General features: G+C 38.9%; 1 protein-coding gene across 11 annotated transcripts; it reads left to right on the forward strand.

The window, feature by feature from the left end:
* The first annotated feature begins 9,274 nt into the window (after nt 1-9,274).
* On the forward strand, nt 9,275-22,443 carry LOC113331977 (kinesin-like protein KIN-14O). Of its 11 annotated transcripts, none has more exons than XM_026578625.1 (22): nt 9,422-9,531; nt 10,259-10,412; nt 10,504-10,562; nt 10,652-10,728; nt 11,619-11,746; nt 11,837-11,920; nt 12,069-12,146; nt 12,225-12,317; nt 13,853-13,922; nt 14,120-14,961; nt 15,052-15,133; nt 15,219-15,314; nt 15,412-15,591; nt 16,103-16,209; nt 16,916-17,091; nt 17,227-17,394; nt 17,541-17,794; nt 17,938-18,101; nt 21,223-21,484; nt 21,585-21,693; nt 21,801-21,928; nt 22,056-22,443. In XM_026578625.1, the coding sequence occupies exons 2-22, from the start codon at nt 10,407-10,409 to the stop codon at nt 22,109-22,111; spliced, it is 3,219 nt and encodes a 1,072-aa protein (XP_026434410.1). In that variant the 5' UTR covers nt 9,422-9,531; nt 10,259-10,406; the 3' UTR covers nt 22,112-22,443. The 11 variants fall into 11 exon arrangements, 10 of the variants coding, with proteins under 10 accessions (XP_026434413.1, XP_026434415.1, XP_026434410.1 ...); XM_026578627.1 differs by having other exon boundaries at nt 21,588-21,693; XM_026578626.1 differs by having other exon boundaries at nt 9,498-9,531; nt 10,245-10,412.
* The last annotated feature ends 41 nt before the right edge of the window (nt 22,444-22,484 follow it).

Genomic DNA, 22,484 nt, shown 5'->3' on the forward strand with positions numbered 1-22,484 from the left:
GTAAACCCTTGCATCTTATGTGACGTCACTCTGTAAGGAAACGGTGCCGTGAGTGTTAACCTCTCCACCAACATATTTATTGAGCCGTTCAATATACTTACATGAAATTTATCCAGACTGGCGAATGTAGCAACCATCCCAGATATTCTGTAAATTTCGGCGCCTCGCCTATATTCACTTAATATAAGTTCCTTTGAATGCCTTCTATGCTATGTTCTCTGGCTGAATCCTTAACGTTGATATGGCATGACAATTTGTGTTCACTCGCAGCAGAGTAACACGAATTTCCAAATATCAAGGATAAGGTCTTTGCATAAGGTATTCAATCAGAAAAAGCATGCTACTCCCTGGAAATGAACTTAAAAGAACTCTGTGTCAACACATAGAGTTCAATCAATTGCCCTGACTAACTTGCAGAAGTTAGGGTTTTGCGCCTCGCGAAGTATATCAGACCTTGCTCGTCGAAATTAAACCTAGGCAAACTAGGTAATTAATCCGCCATGGATTAGCAGGTGCAAAACCTTGATCAGAATCAGAAAACAGGGAGCCATGACAGCAAAGGGAGGGGTGGCCATGCCTTAGGCCAATTGGTGCCACTTTCCATTGGCCACACCCCTTCCTAAACCGGCTCTATTTCTCTCGACCAATCGTGTCGCCTCAAATTAGCCACACACACATAAGTTGTGGCCGAGCCCATACTTGTCGGCCCCACTTCCCATCGACCAATCAGGTCGCTCTAAAGCCGCCACACTCTCACCAGACGTGTAGCCGCGCCCATGCTTGGACGACCCTCTTTTAATCGACAAATCAGGTCGCTCTAAAGCCGACACAATTTCACTAGAAGTGTAGTCGCGCCTTATGTTTGGCCGGACCCTTTCCTTGGCCAATCAAGTCACTCTGAACTTGCCACCATACATTAAAGGCCAAACGCACCATGTCGCGCAACCATACTGGCAAGCCAAATGCGCCTTACCACAACAACATATTGATCGGCATGCCAACATGACAAGTTGTCGCGGTAGCATGCCACTTTAGTCTTGGCCACGCCGCCAAGCCCTAATTCTTACCACGACGCCAAATCCTAGCCTTGGCAACGCCGTCGAACCCTGATTCTTACCACGAAGCCAAATCCTAGACTTGGACACGCCGCCAAGCCCTAATTCTTACCACGACGCCAAATCCTAGCCTTGGCCACGCCGCCAAGCCCTGATTCTCACCACGGCACCAAATCCTAGCCTTGGCCACGCCGCCAAGCCCTGATTCTTACCACGACAAATCCTAGCCTTGGCCACGCCGCCAAGACCTAATTCTTACCACGACGCCAAATCCTAGCCTTGGCCACGCCGCCAAGCCCTAATTTTACCACGACGCCAAATCCTATCCTTGGCCACGCCGCCAAGCCCTAGTTTTGGCCATGGAGCCAAATCTTAGCTTTGGCCATGCTACAACGCCACAGGCGTGGCCATGCTGCCATGCCACGGCTACTAGCATGCCGCCATGCCACGGCTACGCCACTGGCATGCCGCCATGTCACGGATACGCCACTGGCATGCCGCCATGCCACGGCTACTAGCATGTCGCTATGTCGCGGCTCCACCAGGCGCTACTATGCGCCGGCCTATAACTCCATGTCACTTCAACAACAGCAACTTCATAATCTTCTCCCTGAGTTCCAATGCCACCAGACCCATGAATATCAACACCATTTTAACTAGCCATGGGAAATATGAACTGCAACATTATTTCCTGTAGTCCAGAACTCAACCAGCTGCAGCTTCAATGCTCCATTGCAACAGTTCAAGTCCACCACCTCAATGAATCCACATACTAAATCCTGCTAGCAATCACCATTACCAACAAAAACAGATGCTCTTACTTCCCTGTAAACATGGATTAGAGACAAACCCATTGTTCCATTTACTGCAAACAAACCAAAGTGAACTCCACAAACTCTTGTCAATCACCCTCAACAGCACATACCACCTGAATTGGTTTATTTCTCTGCATCAGCACCAACGCCTCTTGCTTCAGTTCAGCTGCACAGACCACCAGTACCTATCAATTACTCATTCCTCCTCTTCCATGTTCTTCTCTCCATGGCATCAGCTGCATCCACTTCCTGCAACCAGCTGATCCCATCTTTGTCATGAGTTTCTTGACATTTCAACCTTGCTCTAGCACGAACCCTCATAATCATAACTCCACAAAGCCGATGTACCTCGAATTCATCCCGCTGCCAACCTACAACACTGTTCAACTTCATATCTCTTCACTGCCTCATTGTACTGCATCAATTTATCAGTTCATTGCAGTTCATACTCGATCTGATTCAAACCCTAATTCAGCCATGAAACCCTTGAAAATCATCAACAACTTTTGTAGCTTCTTGACATCATAACCTGCAATTTCTCAGCTGCTCAATTCCAGTCCAACCGAACCACATACGCACCATTATCATCGTCTTTTTTGTATGAAAACTCAAATCCACACAATAACACAAACCACAATTTCTGCTTCAGACACAATCCATCAGTTCTTGGCACAAGTCTTCTTCTCTGCCATTTCATCACAACCCCATCGAAATGATCACCAGGATCTTCTTCTTCATTACAGAATCAACATCAAATCCATGATTATCTTCATCAATTTCTCCATTTCCTTGACCTGCAACCAAACCCTATCTTCCTTATTCTGCAGTATGCACCCATGAATCCACAACAACCCTCAAATCCAGAAAAGCCATCATTTCTTCTTCTTATCAGAGCAGGATCTTGTTCATCTCTATTTTCTCGTTCTCAGAGAAGTTGCACCTCAATTTTCCTCTCTTCTCTGAATTTCAGGTGGAATGTAATGAAAACATCCACCAAATTGATGTTTAGGGTAAGGTAATGGTATGAAAAACTATGGTCACCCAGCAAATTGATGCAGACAGCCACATTAGCAAACTAGCTCAGCTGGCTACCCCTTCTCCACGGATAGACTCCGCATAACATCTCCTTTGAAATGACCTTTTTGCCCGTTTCGCTCCAAATGAACGATTTCTTCTCATTTTTGCTCCAAATGACTCCATGACACCTGATAAACTCAAAATCAATCATAAGATACATAATTTACAAGAAAAATCGCAAAGAAAGAATAAACAATAGATAATAATTAAGGTGTTTATAACACCTATCATTCACTCGCATCAGAGTAACACGAATTTCCAAATATCAAGGATAAGGTCTTTGCATAAGGTATTCAATCAGAAAAAGCATGATGCTCTCTGGCAATGAACTTAAAATTTTTTTGTGTCAATACATATAATTCAATCAATTTCCCTGACTAACTTGCAGAAGTTAGGGTTTTGCGCCTCGCGCAGTATATCAGACCTTGCTCGTCGAAATTAAACCTCTGCAAACTAGGTAATTAATCCTCCATGGATTAGCAGGTGCAAAAACCTTGCTCAGAATCAGAAAACAGTGATCCGTAGCAGCAAAGGGAGGCGTGGCCATGCCTTAGGCCAACTGGCGCCACTTGTCGTTGGCCACACCCCTTCCTAAACCGGCCCTATTTCTCTCGACCAATCGTGTCGCCTCAAATTAGCCATACGCACATAAGTTGTGGTCGGGCCCATACTTGCCGGCCCCACTTCCCATCGACCAATCAGGTCGCTCTAAAGCCGCCACACTCTCACCATAAGTGTATCCACGCCCATGCTTGGTCGGCCTCTTTTAATCGACCAATAAGGTAGCTCTAAAGCCGCCACACTTTCACCAGAAGTGTAGCCGCGCCTTATGTTCGTCCGGCCCCTTTCCTTGGCCAATCAAGTCACTCTGAACTTGCCACCATACATTAAATGCCAAACGCACCCTGCCGCGCCACCATACTGGCAAGCCAAACGCGCCTTACCACAACAACATATTGATCGGCATGCCAACATGCCACTCTACCGCGGTAGCATGCTACTTTATCCTTGGCCACGCCGCCAAGCCCTAATTATTACCACGACGCAAAATCCTAGCCTTGGCCACGCCTCCAATCCCTGATTCTTACCACGGCGCTAAATCCTAGCCTTGGCCACGCCTCCAATCCCTAATTCTTACCACGACGCCAAATCCTAGCCTTGGCCACGCCGCCAAGCCCTGATTTTTACCACGACTCCAAATCCTAGCTTTGGCCACGCTGCCAAACCCTGATTCTTACCATGGCGCCAAATCCCAGCCTTGGCCATGCCGCCAAGCCCTGATTCTTACCACGACGCCAAATCCTAGTCTTGGCCACGCCGCCAAGCCCTAATTCTTACCACGACGCCAAATTCTAGCCTTGGCCACGCCGCCAAGCCCTAATTTTACCACGGTGCCGAATCCTAGCCTTGGCCACGCCGCCAAGCCCTAATTTTGGCCACAGAGCCAAATCTTAGCTTTGGCCATGCTACAACGTCACATGCGTGGCCATGCCACTAGCATGCCGCCATGCCACGACTACTAGCATGCCGCCATGTCACATCTACGCCACTGGCATGCCGCCATGCCACGGCTACTGGCATGCCGCTATGCCACGACTACTAGCATGCCACGGCTCCACCAGGCGCTACTATGCCAATGGCGTCACTTCGTTATACAACAAGATGCGGCCATAATCAACGACTACCCTTCCTCATCATATGTAATCTCAGCCATTCAAGTTCGCCACCAAACTGACGGACTTGTGTCAAGTATTAGGCGACCTACCAAGGCAAGCCTAATAGCATCACATGCTATTTCCTATGGCAAAGTCTCTTGACTTTTACTTGCCACGCATAACAACATGCTACACGTTTTCCACGAAAACAATCGAGACATCAAACATGTCACAAACTAGGGGATACTCATCAGGGTATTGGTCTGGCGGTTTACAGCATGCGGCGTGCAATGCGCCCGTTACAAGAAAGTGTCATGAAGTAGGACAATTAGTGGTGGTAAAAAGTAACGGTGTAAACAATTCATTACCTTCATCATGGTAGCGTAATGACTGAAGGTTACACGAATTCACTTCCCTCATCATGGAAGCATAACGTCTGACGGTTACATGTTACTCTATTCATCCACCACTCAATCGTTTCCACTTCCTACGAGACCAGGGTACATTTCAATATGACTTGTATAAATAGGCTTCACCTATTTTCACCAAACAACGGGTTTTGGTCGGCAACAACACAATATCTAGAAATCACCTGGTAGCTTTCCATTCTACTAGCTAGTTCTACTTTCAGATACGAGTCATAAACAACCACACCTTCAGAATCAACTATTCTGGTCTCAACACTCTCTTCGCTTCCCTCCCTAAGACCAACCCTTCGCCTTCACTTTGTGATCGAAGCAAGCCTGGAGAAGCCATTTATTGGTTTAGGCCAGGATTGTACAGATTGGTCTCTTGAATCAAAAGTACTCCCGTGCAGTGCATTGTTTAGGGTTTAGATTCGTTTCTCATCCACACACCCGAAATTACCAAAATCAGCAGAAACAGTTTTCACCCACAAATAACTGTCAATGATCTCATTTAGTGTTTTGTACTTGCCATTGAATACTCGGTTGTTCCTTTCAATCCAAATACCCCACCAAATTTCAAAAGGAATTAGATCCCATAATCTCCTCATCCTTGACAGATTAACACCCTTTCTACTATTTTATTCCCACAGCGTTTGTCTTACAGATTGCTGAAAACCCCATTGCAGATTGTAGCCTTTTAAGAAATATAACCAGATTGATCTAGTAGTCTGGCAATGCAGGAATTAGTGATGGTTAGACTATGCATCATTCTTACACAACAAGCACCCATTCACCATAATAAAACCCCTTAATTGATCCACTGTTGGAGCAGCATCATAGTACAAACACCAAACAAAAAACACTACTTTCTGTGGAATTTTTGGTTCCATAAAATTTTGTGAGGAAGAGAAATAAGTCCATCATCCTCAAGAGATTTGTAACAACTTGCCACTGAAAAATTATCTCCAAACTGCCGGCTTCTTTGATCTTCACCATTGTCATGGTTTAAGTTTGGGAGAATGGGTATCAGTTGAGCAATCTCATCAATTTCATTATCCTTCAAAGACCTGCAAAAATTCAAATTCCAACCTTCTACACCTGTATATAAATCTTTTAATGTAGCATCTTTTGATCTGCTGATTTTATAAAGAGCAGGAAATAAGTTCTTCAAAGAGTAACCATTTTCCCACTTATCCTTCCAGAATAAACATCTATCACTACTATTGATGTGAATAGTAGTACTGCTTAAAACATGAGAACTACTCTTTAGAATCCTTGTCCATAAGCTCTTCCCTACTGAATTTGTAGTTGAGTTAGGAAAAAAAACATTAGGATTACCACCAAACTTCTGGTTGATTATCTTCCTCCAAAGAGCCTCATCCTCAACACCATATCTCCATATCCACTTAGCATGAAGTGCATTGTTCATCAGCCTTAGCTTTTCAATACCAACACCACCACCCTCTTTTGGAAAATTTACATTTTTCCAACCAACCCAACATTTTTTAGTTTTCTTGTTTGAAGATCCCCACAAAAAGTGCCTCATTATCTTCTCCATCTTTTTCCCCACTAAAACAAGTAATTGAAACAGAGACAAATAATAAACTGGTGAACTTGAAAGCACACTTTGAATCAACATTAACCTACCACCTTTTGATAAATATTTTCTTTGCCATGAGCTGAGCTTCTTCTGGAATTTCTGTAAAATAACCTCTCACACTCCAACTGCTTTGGACTTACTTCCTAATGGAATACCTAGGTACTTCATAGGAAAAGCAGCAAGTTGACACCCAAAACTGTCAGCACTTTCAACTGCATTCTGAGCTTGACCCACTGCAACAATTGCATTTTTTTTAAATTCACCTTCATACCAGATATTAGTTCAAAAGCTAACAAAATGTTCTTCAAGTTTACAATCTGCTCCCCCTATCATCTAAGAATAAAGTAAGATCATCTGCAAACTGTAGATTATTAATAGCAACAGGATCATGAGCAGGCCTGAAACCAGTGATTAAATCTAGAGAGGCAGCTTTCTTGATCATTAAAGATAAAATTTCAATAACGATAATAAACAAAAAAGGTGAAATGGGATCACCCTTCTTGACCCCCTTTCCATTTCTGAATAAAGGAGAAGCACTGCCATTTATAGCCATTGAGAATCTAGTTTCAGTCACTACCCATTTGATCCATCTCCTCCATACAGTTCCAAAACCAAATCTAGATAAAGTATAATCCAAACATCCCCAATTAGTGCTATCAAATGCCTTTTGTAAATCAACCTTCACTACCAAACCTGAATTATTATCTCTCTCTCTTGAATCAACAAGCTCAGAAGCAATAAGAATACCATCTGTGATTTGCCTATTGTCTACAAATGCCTCCTGAAATTCAGAAATTATAGTAGGTAACACCACTTTTAGTCTATCTGCCAACAACTTAGTGATGATTTTGTAAACATCTCCAATTAGGCTTATAAGCCTGAAATCATTCATGTTAATAGCACCCTCACATTTAGGAATTAAAATGATATTGTTACAATTTAGTCTCCAATCTAATGTACCTGTTGACTCAAATTCCTTACTGACTAACATAAGATCCCCTTTGATAATATCCCAGACAGCTTTACAGAATTCCATTGTGAATCCATCAGGTCCAGGTGACTTGTTAGTCCCAAAACCCCATATGACTTTCTTTACCTCTTTCACTTCAAAAGGTTTTTCTAACAAGATAGCATGTTGAACACTCAAAGAAGGAACCTCCAAGCCATCAAAACTAGGCCTAATATGAATATCTTCACTGAACAGATTCATGTAAAAATCGTTAGCTTCTTCATTTATCATATCCCTGTCATGACACATGTTACCATCAATAAGCAAGTAATGAATAGAGTTTATCCTTTGATTGTAAGAAGAATTCTTATGAGAAAAATGAGAATTCCTCTCCCCATCAGCAAGCCATTGACCCTTAGATCTAGAAAACAACTTCCTAGCTAGATTTAAAGAAGCCTTCTTGTAATCAATTTTTGCAACTTCCCTGCATTGCAATTTAGAAGAATGTGAGTATCATCAGATACGGGTCTCTTCAATATGAATTGAACTAGAGAGATGCATTTTTCTTCCCAGTCAGCAGTGGAAACAAATCTATCTAATCTGCTCAAGATTGGAGGATTCTACGAATTAGTCCATGTAAATGCTCCACCAGATATAGGGATATCCATCAAATTGTTGCGGTTGATGAATTTCCTAAAATGTCTTCTATTAGTGATACAACCACCGGGTTGGTTTCTTTCAGACTGAAACAATATGACATTCCAATCACCCCCTAAACACCATGGATCAGTCAGAATGGTTCTGATATCATGAAGCTCCTGCAAAAAATAGTCATAATCTGTAGGATCAGAAGTTCCATAAACGACAGTGAAAATCCAAACAAAATTGTCATTAGTGTTTCTGAACTTTAGAGAAACTGAAAAAGCTCTTAAGAGATCTTCTTCTTTGGACACCAATGTTGGATTCCACATAACAATGATACCACCAGATCTACCTTCAGAAGGTAAGAAAATATAATCACAACTGTTATTTCCCCGTAAAGACCTGATTAGTGAATCACCTACAGACTCCTTCTTAGTTTCTTGTATAGTAACAATTGATGGTCCATTTTTCCTTATTGCGTTACGAATTGCGGTAATCTTAGCATCATCACCTGGACCCCTAATATTCGATGACAAGATTTTATGATCCATTAACCATATCTGAATCCCTAGGAATTTCCGTCTTTGAATTTGAGAGAGAGACATCTTCCATTGGAGAACTGGCTTCAAATATAGGACTGAACGTACCTCTAGGTTCCTCGTCAACCCAATCTTCATCTCCTAATTCGACATCAAAATTGGCTAGACCATCATGCTGATAAATTTCATCCTTATTCACTACCTCAATACTTTTAAATTTAATAAACATGTTTCTGCAGATATTTTTTTACAGTTGAAGTTTCGCATTCTACTGATTATACAACGCGTATGATTCTCCACATGATTGTATATTTATCTATAATTTTCCTATTTAACCGATATTATGGTAATAACGTCATTTGGTGATGATATCGTGACATGGGTTTCAAATCCGTTAGCACTAAATTCGGAAAATAAAAATAAATTATCACCATAATTTCCCAAGCTCATCTGCTTGTATTGTTAACGGGAGACAAAGACAACTACAAATACGGGAACTTCCGTTAGTGGAACAAAACCCTCTGCCCACTTCGCCCCTTTTGTTGTTCGTCTCTATCCACTCCATTTTCCTTGTCAATTTTCCCGCGTTGAATTTGGAAAGACGTGGTCTTCGGTGGGAGAGAAGTGAGAGAGAAATTCGTTAGTTGCTTGGTTGGGGATGATTAATCTATTTGAACATCTCATTTGGAGAGATGAATCGAACAAAATTAGTATTGATTTCTCATTTACGTCAATCCATCAGACTCGTAAGAAATCAAAAAGAAAGAAGACATTGCGTTGCAATTCAAAGAGGTATTTCTTTCTTCTTCTTTTTTTTCTTTCCTTTTGCCGTTCGGTTTCGCAAAATAAAAAATCAGTTATTTCCATGTGGTACTTAATTGTGAATTGGATTCATTTTTTCATGAGTCGAGCTGTTCCATACTCGTTGGCACCTAATTTCTACATAATATTTACTCAAAACGATTTTGTACGGCAACCTCCAAAATGTCAAGATGTGTTCTAATATGTATCCATATAACTTACAAGGCCAATGGAGTTGTGAAATCCAATTGGAATGAATGAAAAACTGATGTGTAATGGAATATTATTGTAGTCATTACATATATAATCAGCACGAACAATTAGCTAATTCTGAAAATTTTAGCCCCAATCATATATTGATTTAGGTGATTCCGTAACAAAAAAACTTAAAAATTAAAACCAAAAGATGATGGAGTTGAAAGTTTCAGAAGAGATACATTTGACCGTTAATTGAATCAACTTAAGCTACCTAACAACCCTAAATGTCAAATCAGCCTCTGTTCAAGTGCATCACCATGAGAAACTGAGAATGTTCTTACACCATTACTGCTTAGAATGATTGCTGTACTATTAGGTCTTTAAGGAAACAACTCGCTGCATGAAAATACAGAAGTAGAAGAACTTTTTTACCTTATTTTTGTGCCTTGGCCTTTTTTATTTGACATTTTGCATACACCCACGCTTCCTGTGATTTTCTTTGTTAGCATTGGTTTTATAGGTTTGATGTCTTGCTCTCCAGTATACTTGCTTTTGCTGGGAAAAACATGGGATGTTCTACTTTATCGTTCAGGTTTATAGTTGAGCTTTAAAACCAGATGTTGCAGAATTTGACATTGCTTCTTGGACAATGAATAAAAACCCTTTGAATGATGGTAAGAGGTGTTTCTTTGATTAATCTATATATATCTAACATATTTTACATTTCCCATGCTCAAAATTTATCGAGTCATATGCATGCTTCAGGTAAGCAGCAAGTTGATTTGCTGGAAGATAACTTTGATATTACGAGTTCAAATGTTAAGGTAGATAGATTTAGAAAGAACTCAAAACCCTCAGAAAGACGCTTAGAAGGTTCAGGCTCACAGGTGTACTAATTGTCACGTTTGCCAAGTTTTCCCGTATCAGCAGGAGAGAGCCGAAAGAGTCCGTTGAACTTGGAACGTGTTATCTGTAGTCCTGTTATGCCAGGTAAAATATTATTCTCATCATGAGAAGATGATAATTATATGCAACTTGTTATTCTAAAACGTAGAAAACATAGCTAGACAACTGGGGAGGACCTGGTTGTTGTACACGTCTTCTATTGTACCTTGTGATAGGTGGTGACCCATATAAGAGTCTTATAAACAATGCCTGCCGATCGTCCATTTGATCCCATGGTTGCGGATGAGGGCCTTGTTGCATTTTCCACAAAGAAATGTCCTTGAAGATGTCGCACATGTGGACTACTATTAAGAAATAATTAGAAGTTAAACAAGCATGTCATTCAAAGAATTTGTTGATGCAGAAGTTTTCATATTGTTAAATTTCATGGTTAATGAAAAAGCCAAGCATGGCCTTTCTGCATATGATCCCTTGGAAGTTAGTTTCTTCCCGTGGTGTACTTGGCATAGGTCAAACTGAAGTTTACTATTGTCCATCTGTTGCAGCGACTATGATCACTGTTGACCATTTTATTCCTACTATGAAAGAGAATAATGAATGGAAATTTATCTGTTTAGCGGAATTGATGAGTAACATCCTGGTCACAAATCTTAAGTCTCTAAACCTCAGAAGGATCCTCTTATACTAAAACATTTGCTCTGCTGAAACGTAATGTCTGTAAGCTCTAAATCATGAACATCGAATTGTTAATCCGGGTTTTCAACCTCCTCTCGTTTTGATGTTTTATTGCAAAGCATTTAATTATCTAATCATTGAGAACACTTATTCTTAATGATCTGTACTCGTGATTATATGTTTTTCTTTTTAACTTTAAATGCTAAATCTGTGTTCCACGTGTCAGTTGTTGACACTGAGTTACACCCAAATTCTTTTTGTTAGTAGAAAGTATTTGACTATTAAATTTTGTCTTGTAGAGCCATCAGCTTCGTTGAATCATCATGCTGGTCATAAGTTCCATGAGGTGTTTCAGCTGAAACAAGGGTGCTATGCCGATCTTCCTGCTGCTAGTATTTCGGAAATGATGAAGTCGAGTAGTTTAGATGTAAATTCATGAAGCTATTAAGAGTCAACCTCACTTATATTTGAACTTCAACTTAATGCTTAATCTGATGATATCACCCAATTTCTGCAGAATGCTCCGACTCAGTCACTTCTGAGTGTTGTGAATGGGATTCTTGATGAAAGCATTGACAGGAAGAATGGAGAAATACCTCATGTATGGCACTGATACAAAGTCTGAATTATTTGTGCTATAACAAAGTTTGGATTGTTCTTATGTTACTTTATTCATTTAATGATGTAAGAGTTCTCTGTCTTATGTAATATTTTGGATTCTGGTAACTTTTTTTTTGCTTTCTGCACAGCGTGTAGCATGCCTGTTGAGAAAGGTGGTGCAAGAGATCGAGCGTCGGATATCTGCCCAAGCAGAACATATACGAACTGTAAAGTACTTTAATGATTTTAAATTTAGAAGTGCTATGGACCATATAATTGGTTTCTAAATCTTTTGGTACTTGCAGCAAAACAATACGTATAAAGCTCGCGAGGAAAAGTATCAATCGCGAATCCGTGTCCTTGAAACCCTTGCAACTGGGAGTAGCGAAGAGAGTCAGGTATTTTCATAATCCCAAAAGTTTGATTTCTTTTATTTTTAATTTCCAGTAATGTTCTATTGAAGATCACATTGTTCAGCATTAAATTTAGTTGAAATTGAGATAGAAGGACAAGCTGTGTACATCACATTCTTTGGCGCTTTGATCCAATATATCTGGTTAAATTTTTTTTTAAAATGTAGTAGTGCCCAGTTTACAACTTAAGAATCCAAATGAGTTCAAAATGTATGGTTTGGACGGCTTACGCCTGTTTGTGAGCCTTACATGGAGATTAATCAATGGGCAATTTCTGGTAATAAGAACGACTTGATTAGGAAATTCAACAATAGAATAACTCCTTGGATTCTCGCCATCAAATAAAGTTTAAACGATAAATGTCATTGGTTGTTGGATTTGTATCTTTCATCATGATAGTGGTCCTGAATATTTTTATGTCGCAGATTTTACAAGCATTGCTCATCAGATAAAGTTTAATTGTGGCCAAATTCATCTACCTATTGTATTATATATTGTGCTTTTGGGTTAATCTCTTGGGTACTTGCTTAGATCGTCAGATATGCGTTCGACTTTGCTGCCTTCTTGGTATCGTTTTCTCATGGGCCTACAATTTTCAGTACTTGAATAATTCCCATAAAATGAGCTTGCAAACTAAAAATTTGAAACAAGAATGAGGGAAACACCCACTTTGGGCCAGCAACAGCCCAGTTTTACATTGGGGGTATTCTTAAAAATAAAATACAGGTAGGGATTTATTGATGAACCTACATAAATATTTAGAACATAAGTTAATTGATATAAATATTTGGGGATTTATTTTTGAATATTCTATAAACTCCTTAATTTCTTTCTAGTCTTTGTCCGGTTATTTTTTATCCTTTTGCGTTTTGGAGCTTAAAACTAAAAGAAAGGTGTTATAAATAACCACCTGAATCTCTTTGTGTGAGTCTTGATTATTGATTGAAAAATGTAAGTCAATAATTCCTTTTCATTTCTCCATTTTCTAATTCTAACACGAGGACGATCCCTTCACACTCTTAAATTCACACTACCTCGCATTTTGGGAGACATTTGTCTTAACAAAAATTAGACGATAGCGTATCAAACTTAATAATTTGGAGATATGATCGTCTTATAATGCTCCAGTAACTATAAAAATTGAGCACATTTCTAAATACTAAATCTCACCATCTACTAATTTTAATTTTAACGGTTGTTCGATTTTCAAAGCAGTAGATGGTGGAGTTATATGTTTCCGAATGTGCTCATTTTTTTGTGCGTATGTAGTGCTTTGTAAGACGAACATATCCCTAATATATTAACTTCAAATCTGTTATTGTTTGGATTTTGTTCACAAAATTGACGTATAATATAGTGTCAGAATAAAAATGTGGAGGGATCCTCCCTCATTACCAAGATTAATTCAAAAAATATTAGAGCTTATTGAGGGTGTTCAATTCGTTAATTTTGGTGTTTTTTGAAAATTGAAAGTTTGGAATTTAGACTTTTGAAGTAATAATTATTTTTTTTATTATCAGAGTTGTGGCAAAAAAAAAATATTTGGGGGACACAATTTTTTTTTTTTGCTGCGGGGCAAAAAATTCTCAGGTACGGCCCTGCTAATACAACTGATCAGATGGTAATTTGACAGTTTTCATCAGCATGTTTGTGAACACCATAAACTCGGCATTCGTATATTAGTTCGTTGGAATTCCTTACTGAAGCAAATAGCTATTGCCATTGAAGTGATACTATCTGTATGTCTTTTCCTGTTTAGAAAATTGTTCTAATTTAGCACTTGCCAGTATTTCAGGTTGCTCGCTCCCTGCAGAAGGACAACAATCAAACAGAAGAAAGAAATAAACTTCAGGAGCAGCTTTTGGATAGTGTAATAAAAGAAAAGTTCAGTAAAGATCTTGAGATTTCAGCATTGAAGGACGAACTGGATGTAATCAAGAAGAAATATGAGCAATATTTGGAAGCCCAAGCTAACAAAAATCAACATGATTTAAAGGAATCATTAAAGTGCAACAGCGATCTTGAAATTTCAGCACTGAAGCAAGAACTAGAGATAAGCAAGAAAGCTCAACATGAGTTGGAGGAACAATTAAAATCTAGTCATGAACTTGAAATTGCAGCATTGAAGCAAGAGCTTGAAATAAACAAGAAGAATAATGATCAACGTTACCTGCATTTGGAATCACATTCTAAGGAAGCTCAACATAAACTGGAGGAAAGATTAAAGTCTAATAGTGATCTTGAAATTTCAGCACTGAAGCAAGAGCTGGAACTGACCAAGAAGAAATATGAACAACGTTGTTTGCATATGGAAGAACAAGCGAAGAAAACTCAAAATGAGTTGCAGGAAACATTAAAGGGCAGTAAAGATCTAGAAGTATCAAAATTAAAGCAAGAACTTGAAATAAACAAGGAAAAGCATGAGCAACGTTGCCAACATTTGGAAACACTTGCAAAGGAAACTCAAATTGAGTTAGAGAAACGGTTGAAGGAGCTTCAGTGCCTCTTAGAGGATTCCAAAACGAAGGAGAAAAAACTTGAGTCAGCCTCTGCATTAAAGGCTCGGATTTGGTATGATAAAGAACATACTTATCGGAGTTTCATAGATTCTCTGTTCCAAGCCTTACAGGTACCCCTACGTCAGCTTGTTTAATATTTCATTATATGATGCGTAACATAAGTCATAAGGTGTTTAACTCAAATTTGTGGAAGAATGCAGGATGTACGATCAGCATCCCAAGACATCAAGCAGGAAGTTGTGAATACACAAATGTCATATACAGAACAATTTCACCAATTGAGTAGGAATCCACCTGTTGTTCCGTATGTCTTTTAGGTAGGTATGTTGAACCTAGGTTGATACGTTGCTTGATCTTGCTTGTGTAGGGGAAAAATTCAAAGTACTAGCAGATGCAGATGAAAATTGTAATAAAGTTATTGCAGAAAACATAAAGTTACATAACGAAATCCAAGATATAAAAGGTCCGTCTCACTGCTTAGCATATCCAGAATCTAATGTTCCTGTCCTGGTATTCAAATCTTCGATATGCATATTTATTCAGTTTTCTTATTTGGATAGGAAGCATCAGGGTTTATTGTCGTATAAGACCATCCTCTCCTGGACAGAGTGGAAAGAAGACATGCATTGATTATATTGGTGAGAATGGAGAGATGTCTATTGAAAATCCTAATAAACTAGGGAAAGAACGCCGCCGCAACTTCAAGTTTAACAAAGTCTTTGGTCCGTCATCCACTCAAGGTTTGATCTTCGCCAATCTCGATTTATCTATATTTTATCTTTTCTGTTTAGTCTGTACCTTAAGATCCATGGTGCTCTGTTAGTTATTTGCATGGTGATATGCTGGGATAGCAACTGAAATGTCTAGCAGTACTATGCAAGTTGATCGTGTAATTTTTAGTTCTATGAATTACACAAGATGATTTACCATTCTTCACTACGTAGCTTCACTATAGTGGAAGTGAAACATGTCGAAGTTCGCTCCCAGTTGATGAGTTAGGTAAAGTATTTGTGTTTATTTTTACTGTAATATACCCACGAGTTGAATCATGGGTTACAACATAAGGTCATGTGCACTAGTTATCTTCTTCAGTTTACAATTTACACGAATCATGGTTAAATAGCTAACCATGTTATCTTCTTCAGTTCCTCATTTTTGGTTGTCACATTCAATTTCCGCATCAAGTCTTTTCCGGTTGAAGTAATTAACCAAATTTACATTATTTTTTCTGTCTTACATTTTCGTCAATAGAGGAGGTGTATTTGGACACTCAACCTTTAATACGATCTGTACTTGATGGGTACAATGTCTGCATCTTCGCATATGGTCAAACTGGTTCAGGAAAGACTTATACAATGGTATGGAACAAACCTTTTCTTTCATCTTTTTATCCTTTTGTTCTTTTAGCAGAAGCAGAACATTAAATATAGAAGTGAAAAAGAGAATCCAATGTGTGGATTAATACCTTAAATTTCCCTAGTTACTATTGATTTCGAAATTGGCAAAAGATAGGCTTAACATTACATCAAAGAATTTCAGACGGTAATCTTGCAGAGAACCCATTAGGATCTTCCTGAATCCAAATTTTCAGTGTCTATTGACTCTATTCCGACGGCTTCAGATTATTGAAATGTAGTGGTTGGTAATCGATAAACAGACATCGTTTTCATGTAAGAGATATTTCTACCCATAGGAACCACATATAGTAACAGAGAAAAATATCCTCTCGGGATATCCGAAATGCTATTTGATGGTATTGACAATGCCTAAGAAGTGAAGGAAGATGCAGAGAAGAACTAAAACTGTACTAATTTACTAAATCAACAGACACTAGCACATAACTGTCATGGTAATTGATAATAATTCAAAATTATTTTTTACAAGTATTCTTTGGCCTTGGCCCCCAAAACTCAGAGTCAGCCGCACACAAGCATTGTTGACTTGTTGTTCCGTCTTCCTTTGTTTGAGTAGTACACACCTACACTGATATACAAGTAGATGATATTCACAAACAAATGAATATTAAGGATTATCTGACTCTTTTTTTATCTTGCATGTCGGCAGAGTGGCCCCAATAATGCATCTAAAGATGAATGGGGGGTCAACTACAGAGCTCTAAATGACCTCTTCGATATCTCTTGGAATAGGAGAAGCACTTTTTCATATGAAATTTCGGTTCAAATGGTTGAAATATATAATGAACAAGTTCGGGATTTGCTTTCCGAAGGTTCACAGAAAAGATATCCTTTCACTAGGATCCATTCCCTCTTAAAAATACTAGCCTTTTTTTCAGCAACAAACAACTTCCTTATTATGTAATTTCTTTGATTATCGTTCATTAAATGATTATTTTGCTTTCCCTTGACTGTGCACACACTTGAGATACGTTCTAGTGTTACTCAACAGAATGGATTAGCTGTTCCTGGTGCTAGTATGCATACAGTCCAATCAACTGCTGATGTCTTGGAGTTGATGCATATTGGGTTGAATAACAGGGCTGTAAGTGCCACTGCAATGAATGAAAGAAGTAGTAGATCCCACAGGTTCTTTTTATTCCTGACTTTTTTGTATTTTGTTTTGTGCACGCATCCATGTGAACTACCATGAAGCGTGCTATAAACTACTTTTTTCTTGTGGTGGTAGTGAGGGCATTGTGTCTAGTTGCTAACTACTTTGAGATATTGCACAGTATTGTAACAGTTCATGTGCAAGCAAAGGACCTGAAGAGTGGTTCTGCTTTTCGGGGTAGTCTTCATTTGGTAGATCTTGCCGGGAGTGAAAGAATTGATCGGTCTGAGGTAACTGGCGACAGGCTAAAGGAAGCACAACATATAAACAAATCACTTTCTTCGCTTGGAGATGTCATATTTGCATTGGCACAAAAGAGCCCTCACGTACCATATAGAAATAGCAAGCTAACTCAAGTTCTTCAGAATTCTCTAGGTTTGTATTTCATGAATTTTAATCACCAACTACGTTCAACGTATACTTGTTTTCTTTTTCAAATTTAATTTCTGCATAAAAGTAAGCATAAATTGTATTTCTGTTATGCCAGCTTCATTAACATCATTCTATTCATGCTTTAGGTGGCCAGGCGAAGACTCTAATGTTTGTCCAGCTTAATCCAAAACCTGATTCGTATTCTGAGACTTTGAGTACTTTGAAGTTTGCTGAGAGGGTGTCTGGAGTTGAGCTTGGTGCTGCACAGAGCAACAAAGAGGGCAAGGATGTTAGGGAATTAATGGAACAGGTACCTCTCTTTTACTCATATAATTTTTATTGTTCAACAAATTCTTATATTTTTATGATCACCTTGAAAGTTAAGCACAATGTGAACATATAGGGATATGTTGGATGCACTCCCAGATTATGTAGACCCGTAGTAATGGGTTGGGGTAGTTAGCCGATTTTTTAGCCCAAACCGGCTCAAAGGATTAGTGGAGTCCGCCTTCCTGATTAAAGGTTATAGTGATATTTACATAATTACATCAGCATAATCAGGATGCATCATATTTCGTTTAGTGTAAAGCAATGAAATTTGATAACCAAGATATTCAGAAATACTACATGAGTATAATTTAAAGATACTAAAGATGCAATCAAACCAAAACATGTCATTGTGGTAAAATCAAAACAGTTCTGTCACATTGGAAACTTTAATTCGTACGTTACAATCGGACACCAAGCTAATCTTAGGTATAGTTACAACTTACACCAGTTTTCACTTTAGGTAGGTAAAAATATCTAGTTACACTATTCCTAACACACTAACTGTACAGTGAATTTTAACCATGAAACTACTTCAACACTCCCTCTCAAGCAGATATGTAGATATCTTGCATGCCTACCTTGTCGTGGAAAGAGTTGAATGGAGGACTTGGAACTCCTTTTGTCAGAATTCTGCAATCGGGTTTTCTGTTCTTAAAAGAAAGTGCTAACATTCCCCTCATTCAACATACCTTTGAGGAAATGTCTATCCACCTCCACATGCTTGGTTCCTTGGTTCTATCATGTTGGACTGGATTGTAAGCAATCCTGATAGAGTCTTGTTGTCACAATACGACTTCAAAGGACCTATAGGGCTGAATCCAATCTCTTTCAACAATATTCTTTTAACCACAATAACGCAAAGATTCCATGGGGGCAGTTCTGAACTCCGCTTCTGCATTAGACCTAGCTACCACTGAATCTTGTTGTGCCAAGCTACGAAGTTTCCTCCCTCAAGAAACGGAAGGCACGATACACAGACAACTGTAGGTGCCTCTCTAGCAGCAATGACAGAGTCAGTTGGGGGGTTGAACCCTCGATTTGAAATAAAGCCTATACCCTAATTTCAAAAAGTGTAACCTTCTTTATCACCATTTAAAAAGGGAACCGCCAAAAATTCATCACAAAAAGAGTAACCTCCTTTGTTATGGTGTTAAGCATAGTGCTCCTTCCAAACAGCAGCAGGTGCACCCACAATCAAAATCACTGCAGAAACTTGCGTTACTACACTGAAAAGTTCACTAAGAAGACTTTTCGTGGTAGCACCTTCGAGGAACCTCATAAATTCCTGTTTTATGAGCTAAATCTTAAATACTAATACCTCAGACGTATTACCCTTAAATAGCAGATGTAGTTGGCGATTATCGAGGAGAAATTAGACTAAATCTATAAAAAGGAGAAGATTTTTCTATAAAAAATGTTATGGTTTTGGTTACTCCAGTTCTTAAAATCGGTTTTATTTATGAGGTTGCTTCTGTTGGCCGTAGATAAGAACCAAATTGGCTACTATCAACTGGTGTGAAAGCTAATGCTCATATCCCATGTTAGGCCACCGCCATATCTTCTTTTGTCGCCTCGACTTCTGCCACCAACACTGATCGGAATTGGATTGCCAGGTTGGCTGCTCTCTCAGTTCAAGTTCAGTACTCTCAAGATAAAACGACCCACTCTAGGGATTGAGACGCTCTTCGAACTAATCATATACTTTGTTGAGATAGGTAAACCAAGGGGACACCCCCTCATAGAACCGTAAAACAGAATTCTACAACATTACTCCACAAAATCAAATACCATCGCCACACTATTAAAAGTGTAATCTTCACAAAATCCAATACCATCGCCACACTATTAAAAAAGAGAGTTTGTGGGAAATTGAATTCTGCAACATTATTTATTTATTGTGTGCTATATCTTTATCATCGTCATCAACCTTTGCAGTCGATAGCTTTGTCGTTCACGTCATCACTCCTGGAATAACAAATCAAGAATCATGACCGCCACCAAAGAAAACATATACTTGTAGGTGAGGTTCGTCATCGTCAGACTACCTTCATCGCAAATATCTCATTTGTGGTATTACCCGTCTCCGTTTAACAGGTACAGCACCACCTTCCAGTATCTTTATGTTATTTTCCTCAAAAACTTGCAAACTTTACTCCATCACTCACTTAAGGTATTACATGAAATTCACAAGCAAGCAACTTAAAAAACTTAATCAAATGAAAATCTAACTATGGTTAAACAAGGAAATTAGAACGATAACAAACATACAACTTGATCTTCAAACTCATGGTGTCAGCCCATTCAAGCCTAGAATATGAACAAACTAAAAAACATTGGGCGTGAAATGCCTAAAATAATTCTTAATGCAATCTTCAGAAACTCTTGATGTCATACAAGCCAAAAATAAAAAATGAACGTGAATGAAAATTCCAATACAATCCAATGTACTATTGCAAATGGTCAAACAGCCAATGCTAGTGCAAATGCTGAATTAAATGTCACCGCTATGAATACCAATGCGACTGCATGCCTTTACGAAATAGAATCATCCTCAAGTCGAAAAGAGATACAAAAACAATGTAAAGTCTTCTGCAATAAATCTCAATGAAAAGTCTTTCAAAGTGACTTGTTTACTTATATTCGCTGTAAACCAATTTAGCAATATGTTGAAGCCTACCTAAATATTTCATCACCTAAATGTAGGAAATTAACAAGTGGACATCGTGATGGATCACAAACTAAGGGGAGTTTATCCTTTGTTCCGATTTTTACCTAGCTAGTAGTGAGATGTACATTATCACATATTTGTATTGTGTCTTATGGATGATTGAGGCAGGTTAGGCACTAGAGGCTAATGTGGCCAATATTGTGCGTAAGACCAGATCAAAATGGGCACTAAAAAGGGTTCAACATAGTTTTGGGTGTGAAAGCTGATGCCTGGATGTGGCTGAAGCCAAAGTAACTCTTAAAAGGAAAAAAAAGAGCAATGTTTTCACAACTTTTTCCACCTCACCACTGTATCACCTATAACTTCTTTCCTCTTCAACTGTTATCTTCTATTTCACAGTTGCAGATTCTTTGTCTAACTTATCAAATCTCAGGTGGCATCTCTTAAGGATACGATAGCAAAGAAAGATGAGGAGATTGAACATTTACAACTGCTTAAAGATTTGAGTAATGCAGTTCCCAGTTCCAATAGTGAGAGAAAAGCTAGTGCTGGTGGTGGGGTAGCAGTACAACGTGGGAACAGACTGTTAAGTGAGAAAGGCTTGGCACTACCTGATCGAAGTGATAAAGCAGCTTATTCATCTGACCAGGAGAACAATGACTCGGACCATGCTGATTCTCACCACTCAATGGAAGGTATGCTACAGAGCAAGTGTATTTTTCGTGAATCAGTTTATACACTCATTCATTACTGATTGGCCATATTTTCTGCAAAATGCATTTATCGCTTGTGCAGCAGATCATGCTGAGGAGAAGACAAGTGACCCAACTGGAATGGATGCTGATGGCTCAACACCCGAGAGCCTTGTCGGTGATTCGCAATTACCAGCAGATAGCATAGAGAAGTCCGTAATTTTCTTTCTGAGAACCCTTCATTTTTTTCTCTCTGCTAATTCTGGATTTTTAGATTGTTTATTTTCCTTTTGTTGCTTATTTTTGTGCCCCTGCACAGTCCTGAAGGACCATCTAGAATTCGTGTAAAGCAGACACAAACAACATCACCAATGGCACGGGCGTCCTCGTCGGCAGCTCTGTCTCGGGTGTCATCACCAAAGGATTCTCCACTGAAAGTGTCAAAAAGTATGCCTTGTTTTATCTTTTAGTAGTAAAATGCAACTGCAGTAATACTAGGCGACGACCATAGGAGGAAACAACTGAGACCATTATCAACCTTTCTCATTGTCTTTCTATTTTCTCTTTCCTGCAGGTTCCAGCAAAATAGTTGCCACAGCTTCTTCAACCAAGAACAAAGGGTGGAAGTAAAGTGAAAGCTTTTTATGACTATTCACATGATTTCGCTCAAGCTCAAATATTGGTCCATTAGTTGGTATTTCTTGTGTGTACATAGACGACATCCCTAGTAAGAATCATCCTCGTTTACAATTCCAAGTCCTTCCTGCAACTCTATGCTAGAGTTAATGATGCATCCCTAAAACTTGGGTTCCTTTAAAATTTAGTTGAGGGCTCATTAGAACGCAGTTTGGTTTCCAAGCATTGGGTAGTAGCACTTATTGTCGACCTTTGATCGGGTACATAATGAATAATATTTGGCGTTTGATCAGACTAATTAACGAATAATCTCCCTTTTTGATTAACCACATCATTTATTTATTTATTTTTATTTTTTTTAAGCAAG

The sequence above is a fragment of the Papaver somniferum genome, unplaced genomic scaffold (genome assembly GCF_003573695.1).
Source record: "Papaver somniferum cultivar HN1 unplaced genomic scaffold, ASM357369v1 unplaced-scaffold_128, whole genome shotgun sequence".
Lineage (NCBI taxonomy): Eukaryota > Viridiplantae > Streptophyta > Magnoliopsida > Ranunculales > Papaveraceae > Papaver > Papaver somniferum.

Excerpts from the sequence above, each read along its gene's own strand:
- LOC113331977 (XM_026578625.1), top strand. Across the intron at positions 10,729-11,618 it reads CTGTAGTCCTGTTATGCCAG|AGCCATCAGCTTCGTTGAAT; the intron begins GTAAAATATTAT and ends TTTGTCTTGTAG. Across the intron at positions 11,747-11,836 it reads TGAAGTCGAGTAGTTTAGAT|AATGCTCCGACTCAGTCACT; the intron begins GTAAATTCATGA and ends CAATTTCTGCAG.